This window comes from Plasmopara halstedii, assembly GCF_900000015.1.
Source record: "Plasmopara halstedii genome assembly, contig: Scaffold_525, whole genome shotgun sequence".
In the NCBI taxonomy this organism is placed as follows: domain Eukaryota; phylum Oomycota; class Peronosporomycetes; order Peronosporales; family Peronosporaceae; genus Plasmopara; species Plasmopara halstedii.
In genome coordinates, this window is record NW_020187445.1 from 117649 (window position 1) to 125662 (window position 8014).

At 47.5% G+C, this 8014-nt stretch overlaps 2 protein-coding genes across 2 annotated transcripts; both read left to right on the forward strand.

Annotated features, from left to right (window-relative positions):
- Positions 1 to 1658: 1658 nt before the first annotated feature.
- On the forward strand, positions 1659 to 2252 carry PHALS_10674 (uncharacterized protein; the record flags this gene model as incomplete). The annotated part of the gene is made up of 4 exons (XM_024726140.1): positions 1659 to 1667; positions 1733 to 1794; positions 1861 to 2067; positions 2132 to 2252. The coding sequence occupies 4 exons, from the start codon at positions 1659 to 1661 to the stop codon at positions 2250 to 2252; spliced, it is 399 nt and encodes a 132-aa protein (XP_024576846.1).
- A 1104-nt stretch (positions 2253 to 3356) lies between these two features.
- On the forward strand, positions 3357 to 3555 carry PHALS_10675 (uncharacterized protein; the record flags this gene model as incomplete). The annotated part of the gene is made up of 2 exons (XM_024726141.1): positions 3357 to 3428; positions 3475 to 3555. 2 exons carry the CDS (start codon positions 3357 to 3359, stop codon positions 3553 to 3555), a joined length of 153 nt encoding a protein of 50 aa, XP_024576847.1.
- Positions 3556 to 8014: the final 4459 nt, after the last annotated feature.

Below are 8014 nucleotides of genomic sequence, written 5' to 3' on the forward strand. Positions count from 1 at the left end.
CTCAAAGGTTCTCAAGAAAAATGTGCGCATAAGTATTGTTTTTTACACTTCCAATTTCGACACGGATTTTGGCTCAGTGGTTTAGTGGTGGCTCCAATCTGTTGAGTGAGGGTTCGGGTCCCACTACGGTCAAAGTTAAGAAGCGGTTACTTGGTGTTTGGGCTCACCAAGCTCCCCCCACCAGGTGTCACGTCCGCCGACCGTCTTTTGATCGTTTGTTTATTGATCAACAGATTTCAAGGTGATGTAACCATAAATGTTTTCACGTACTATTAGATTGTATATAAGAGTTGATACAGTATAGCATATATTGATAGCTAGGTAAAAAATTGAGAAGTCATTACGTCTATAAATAATAATATAGACAAACTTTCAACTGAGCCAAAGGAGCGTCAGGGACGTGTATGACACTAACTTGGTCATATAATATTACCATACGCCAGCTTCGTTGGGCACGACAAACAACCTAGAAAAGTATGTCGGCACCAAGGTTCTCAAGACATATTTCGACGTGTTGCCTCATGGTGGAACAATTCGAATTCAGCGATCATTACGCTTGCGACCAGAGCACTGTAGCCCTTCGAGCTGATGGTGATGTGCACGGCGCCCATGATCATTGCGAAGGATTATTGGCTTCAGCGTCTGACATGCTGGGATCCAGGGTACTGGATCCTAGCATACATTAGACTTCTGCTGCACCCCAATATGTTGTTGGCCCTGCTTCGCTCACAGGTCTGCATGCACTGATTTTAAATCTAGAAGGAGGTTCAATGAAAAGGATGACCTCGAGAATCTTCGGAGATTGACCACTTCTTCCCAGAAAATGCAGAAGTGTTGCAGCTCCAGCAAGCTGAAGGCCAATGAGTGCTTACAATTCGAAAGCTTGCGCTGAACTACTAAAATGATCCCATGCGTAGATGCAACTGGGGTCATGGCAAGACGTCAGCTTGTTGACCAACAACACCAATGGAACCAAGAAAAATGGGCTTATACTCATCGAACAGCTACTTGCAAAATATAGTCATTCTTGCATTCAAGAAACTAAACTTCGCGATTACCACGACCTTGATACTTGCCAATTCAGCCTTCAATCTCGCTTCAAACACAAGCTATTCGTCAGTGACCCTGGCGTGGTCAGTGCTTCACACACCGATCTGGCGGTGTGAGCACTGTGATTCGCCCTGATTTTCCATTTTTCAACAGCGAAGCTTCGAGAACTGACTGTGTTGGGGCGCTATCTGGTCGTTCAACTGGTGCTCCCGCGTATATCCACAACGTATACTCGCCAATGGACGATCATGACGAGGCCGTTTTCTTCGACTATCCTTCAGTGGGTTGCTTCGAAGACAAGGCAATATACATCGTCCTTGGCGAATTGAACGCGCCCCTCAACCTCAGTCTTGACCCTTCCAAACCACGCTTATGTGCTCGCCCAGGACGCAGCGCCTCCGCCTGTACGATTTGGTTAGGTCAATTGGGTGTGCTTGATGTCTAGCGCCTCCATCACCAAGATGAACGCATTTACGCTGGCCCCAGTCGCGCCAGAACCGACTTGACTACGCTTTGTTGTCGGATTACTTCTGCAACGCGCTGTACGACAACTCTAAATACTTTTAGCCTTAAGGCGCAGGTGACCACTTAGCACATGCAGTGACCCTATGCCCCATGTTTCAGACTTTTGTTTTTACTGATTTACCCCGATGTTGTGGATGCCATTCGTGGCAAATCCCAGCAAGTTATCAAATATCTCAATGCTGCCCCAAACCCTGGCAAGGTCTGGGAACAGTGGAAGAGGTTCATTAGAAGACAGATCTAGGGTCTACAACGTAAGCTACGAAACCAAAATGACGCTGTAATTAGGATTGCAATAGCTTCGCTAGATCAAGCAGCAACAAGATACCGCATCGAACGAGACATCATCTCCAAAGATGCATCTCATGCTGCACTAAACACATACCGCGACTGCGTGTCTCAGGCACATTGCTTTAATAAAGACCCGGCTTTTGACTTTCAAGTCCAGAATACCGAGACGTCTTCCAGTGTCCACTCAACCCATCACTCCGACAGGTTAGTCTTGAAAGAGCTCGAACCCCAGAGGGCAATATCTCCTGAATTCCAGCTGATATTTCAGCAAGTTTCCACGCCCATTGGGGTGTATCATGGGTGCTGACAGTTCTACAGAACCACCTCCAATTGTAAATCCTGACAGTCAACGAGAGCTGCTGAACACGATTGACAAGCGTCTAACATGAGAAGCCAAGCTTTGCTAAATGCCACGATTTCTAGAGTTGAGTCCACCGAGGCGCTCAAGTTAATCAAAGCCAACTCCGCGCCCGGCATGGAAGGCCTTACAGCTGGCTTCTACCGCGTCGCGCTTGAGGACTTTGGGAAATGCCTGAGTACGGTTTTCGACTACCAGCAGTCACGCGGTGAGCATCTCCCTTTTAAATGCAATCAGCTGTGTTCATATTACACAAGAAAGGCTCCAGCAAAATCCTGGCAATTTCCGACCAATCTCACTCATTGGTGCTGATGCTAAAGCCCTGTCCAAGGTCCTGACCTATCGCCTTCAAACCTTTCTTCCTCAGCTTATTAATGGCGATCAGAAGGCTTTCGTGAATGATCGGTCTATATATCATCACGTGCACTTAATGGCGTATCTGCAGGATCTCGTAATTGCTTGCAAAGATGAAGCCTATTCGACTTCGAGAAGGCATATGACCGGGTCAACTGGGACTGTATTTTCCAGGTGCTCGACCGTGTGGGCTGTGGTGGCGCTTTCACTGATTATGTGAAATTTCTCTATACGAATACCTCTTGCTCAACGGTCACATCCAATCGCCGATTTCTTCCACACGGGGAGTTAAACAAGGTGACTCGCTTCCGCGCTATCGCTGGGAAATTTGCTCCGGTGACATGAAGAGCACGGTGTTTGTATCACAAAGATCACACCACCATCAGCGTCTTCTTTGCCGACGATTTAACGCTGCCTCTAGCTCGCTATCCGGTATACAGGCACAGCTTGACCTGGTTTGGCCGTACTGTCACGGCTCTGGGGCGAAGCTTAATCTTGCCAAATGTGTGCTTCTGCCTCTAATTTCAAAAACCAACCCGCCCACCATCCCTGGCGTCAGAACGCTTCAGAGTGGGGAGACAGTCAAGTTGCTGGGCATTCTTTTTGGTCACTATTCAGTCGAAGACGCCGTCGTGGAGTTTTTAGACTTAATAATTACTGCACAACGTAATTGAACCACGCCAGGAATTGCAGTGTTGCCACTCGTGCTGCTACCATGGGACCCATGGAAATCACTCGATTTCCTCATTGATATCCCCAAGCGGTTTGGTGCTCTACTTCGATGGGACGTACTGTCCCAATGGTGGCGACGGGTTTGGAGGCTGTGGTATCGGGTCTTGTAGGGAGTTACATGGTGAGACCTCGCCCCTATCGCTCATTTTGCCCATGCGCTGAACTAGCCGATCTGGTTTCATGATGAAGCGGATATTCAGTTTGAAGTAACTCCGCGGATCGACAGTTCAGGGAGACTGCGGTGTTAATTGTGCATTGTTGAAGAACTCCGTCGGAGCTTCCGTCAACACATTGCAATGACCTTCAAGCTTCGATGTGTCACTGACTTTCTTGATGCGCTAAAGAATAACAGTCGGATGCTAATGCATTTGCAACAAGCACATTGACTACCGGTCCATGTCGGTTTCGGTGTACCTGCAGTATCGGCAGCTTGTTGCCTACACTTCAAAGCCACACAAGTTTTCAAGCGATTACGAGGCATGTGCGGCAATGCACCGCCCCCCCAGGAGTGGGATGAATGTGCCCCATGGCACCATATCTCGGTGTGCGTAGGGGCGAATGCATATGTGTTGTGCCCTGGATGCCTCGGTCTCAAAAAATCTTGCTTGTGTGGAAGGCAACGACACCCACCAAGCCCCATCCGATTCAGCTGCATGACGAGCGCACCAGGGTCTTGCAGCTTCGTGTCCGACAGATCTCGTCAATCAATTTCGAAGCCGAATCAATATTTATCATGACACTTCATCATGATATTTCATCATTGTATCATGCGTTGGTAGTTATGAGCTTGGACTTAAGTCCGAGGGTCACTCGCTACAAGCGTAACGTATTCGTACACTATACTGCGGTACGTACCCTGTTACCCTCACTCACCAAAATGTGTACTCACCAGCCAAAACCAAGCTGTCACTTCTTTCCGAGTTTTGGGCCGAGATCCGCTTGGTCGCTCATGTGTTCTGCTTGTGTAAATGTGTACATCTCGGTGCTCTCATCCGCAGCATTTCAAACGAATCTGCGATATCTTCCTGGTTACGTACCCGTATTTATCCAATCAATTCAAAAATTGCTTTCCTGACACGGTGGGATAATGAGCCGTCGCGTATGGCTCAGGTGTGATTGAAACAGCTCAACAGCAATCATACTTCAACAACACTTCAACCACTACACAGATTTTACTTGGTGGATTGTATATATATATACCAAGCATTCTACCAATTTTTTCGATTTCCTATACGTGTTGGAGGTGTCGGTGGCAAAAATGTCACGTCTGTGCAGCAAAAGTTTTGTATCAAGAGCTGCGGTATAAAAGCGTCTGTTTGATAATGAAAAATGCATTGTCAAATCTTGCAGCTGCAACCCAACAGAGATGTACAAAGACGCAGTATCTTTAAGAAGCACAAACGTACCGCTTTGGTTATCCTTTTTAGTGTCAGATCTTGTAATTATTTGTGGTACGGTGGCGCTGTCAGCCGAACTCTCTGTACGCGGAGCTGAGTTCAGCGCTAATCTTTGTATCTTAATATTTCGTTTCATTAATGTATCAACTTAAATATGATGTTTCATATACAATCAGTGTTGCAGGCAAAGGTGATCGCAATCAGTATCTTTTTTACCTTGTTACCTTTGATTTGCGTGCGAGCGATCGTTCTATTCTTTAATACTATTACCGGTACCCTCATCGCAAGCCGCACGAATATCCTGATCTGGTAACTTTGATGCCTCCGGTTGCTATTTTTGACAGACACGCGCCATATGTAAATGCGCGAAATCTTTTGAATCGATCAGTACTGACCACGGCTTCACAAAGCCCGGGACGGTGATATCGACAATTCACCAACCCGGCTGATAGCCTTATCTCTCTTGAAAAGAATCGCTCCTTTAGGGCTAACTTCCACTGACTACGACCTCTATGCGGCACGATAGTATCAAGTGCTTTCCCAGTAGGTATAGCATGGCCTACTTGGACTTCCGCGAGGGGTTCGCTGTTTGCCCTCGCGTTGACTCCCGGCCCTTCGTACCCTTCAGCGAGAGCGGAGGGGATACTTCAAGCGCAGAGATTATACACAACCGCACTTGAATCAGTGCATCGCGCAGTTTGTCAGCAGATAAGCAGTTTTCTCTTTCTATCAGCATGGCTGAGGTCCGTCGACGCTGGAGACCTAGATCCTCAGTTCCCATGCAGCTGCCGCGGCGTTAATATATTTCTTTTGAAAGAAATAGCCACACTCACCGCTTTCTCATACGTGGTAGGGTAACGCAAAAGGTCTTGGTGCGAAACGTACTCGTTTGGAGGCCATTCAAAAAGATGGTTATCGTCCGGCCTTCGAAAAAGGGTTAGCCACTATCGATCAGAGTTCTTTCTTAATCGACACCGTCCGCCAGCTCTCGGGTAAAAAAGGGTTCTGATCGTATCCAATACGCCTGGATAGGCAGTGGGAACGCCCGCAACATCAATTGCTTAGAATCAAACCACGTTAAGAACCATGTTGAAGTCGATAGAAAAGGCGAAGACTATGACGGCGTGAAAGTTTGTCCATTCCTGGATCTAGATTCGACAATTGATCTCATCCAAAGAATGACGTTGCTGGAGCTCCACTAGCCATTGATCGGCAGGAAGCTAAAAAGTGTGGTACCACATAGTGTCTTCCTGGTGAAGATCTGGCGATTTGTATACCCACATCTGCAAGAAAGCAAAAGGGCTTTTGGCTCGAGCACAAATCTGCGGTAGCTCCTTTACAAAACACGGGACTGCCCGACATCAAGGGCATTGGTATTGCTACGTGCCACTAGCAGAGCTCGGAATTCAAAAGCGGCAAGGAGGCGTGGTCTTAGGATGAAGCGGAAAGAGGGTTGTAAATCGCCATTTCCAGAGTGAGACTCTGTTTTATACGGGAGAAGCTATTGTTTTTCGCGGCTTTCAGAGTTTATATCTGGCGCAACGTTACTCGTGAATCCAGTATTTCGAGATTGTGTGGCAGAAAAATTTGGCGCAGCAATCAGTACCATCTTTCCGCTCGTTTTCTTTCAGTAGTATCACTATAATAGACTGAGTTGTTCCCGCCTGTTGCTGCTACACTCGAGTCACGCGCTCGCGAGATAATTTTTACGTTGAGGTTGACATCATTTTGCTCGTGAGTCCGTCCAAGTGCTTACGTTGTTTGCTGCTTCCAGCATACGAAGATTTGCAGGTCCGACTCGCCTTCCGTCTGCTGTGCGCTCACATATTTATTTCCTGTTCTTGCACACTGCACACCCAGGCATCATCTACTGCGTGCGCAGCGGGTGCAACGCGGTCGAGACGGAGCGGCATTTATTCTTTGACTGCGTCTTAGCAGCAGGACCATGGCCTGTGTTGTTTTGCGACTGGTCTGCATTCTTCGTCACCAAGCCAAAGTGGCTCGATATTTTTCTTGGTCGCCGACCATCGATTAAACACGTTTGACTGGATCATGACGCTGTGGTGGAGGAGCGATGGCAGATTACACGCTGCATAACGCTCCACCTCCTGTGGACAGTGTGCAATGATGGTCTGTTCCGTCAAAGTACACCACTGCCTATGGTGTCTGCGCTCCAGGTCGTGTATACCACGTTTAGTGCGCACATACGTGCATGTATGTGCAAGGTGTTCGATAGAGCGCAGCCACCGTCTCTACTGGTTGTGCTGTCTCAACTTCGACGGTCACACTCGTTGGGAGCATTTATGCGAGCCAACACAGCCCTTTTTGATGCGCGCCTGATACAGAAGTCATAGTTATACGTTTTCCCCGCTCCGGCATATTAGCATCCACGCTTGGGGCCTTTTTCCAAACAAACGCTAGAGTGTCCAAATCAAGGCACCTGCATTACTTTATATCTATTTTCACGTTATATAAGGTTTGAAGGGTGAAGAAACATGTATACATATCATGTTCAGAAAGTGATTAAATCTTGAAGTGGATCAAAGTGGAATGGAAATAGTGTCTGGCAGGTGATTTTTTTTGCGCCTCCACATATTATTTTTATTTTTCAATTTGCCGCCAACCCCCCCCCAAGTCAAGACGATCAAGCCGAAGTGGACAGCCTCGCCACTCAAAGCCAACGGATCAGCCCCCGATGCAGGACCTCCCTCGAAGAACCCACCAACCAAGGCTACGGGTCGGTACATTTGACTAGAAGGTCGTCGACTGTGTCTGAAAGGGTGATGGGCGGCCTAAGCCTGATATCCGGTCTGTACGTTGCGGTTGAAGGCTTTAGGGTCGACCCCCACCACAGGGAGAAAGTGACCAAGACAAATCCGAGTCTCCAGACAACCCCCGGCGCTGGGGCTTCCCCTAGGATCCCCAACCAAGACGACGGGTCGGGAATCTTGACTGGACGAGGAGACAAAATGCAAATCTGTTAAATATGCTTCTGTAGTCAATGCTTGCACTACCTTATTAGTTATGGTGACTGGCTCAAGTGGTTTGATATCCTGATGCTAAACGGCAAGTTGTGAGTTTAATTCCCACTAAAGATGGTTAGTGCGTGTTTAACCTTTATGGTTAAGACTGCATATGTCTGCATATTAAAGCGTGTACTTATTTTAGGTTCGCGCAAAGACTGAGTTAGAGTGTTCCACATACTTAGGGTGGGTTGGTAGCTTTAAACTTAGGCTTAGTATATTGTGTGGTCCGCAAGGCAGTTGCGCGTGGGCCCACACAATTGCGTCTAACATTAATACACTCACTT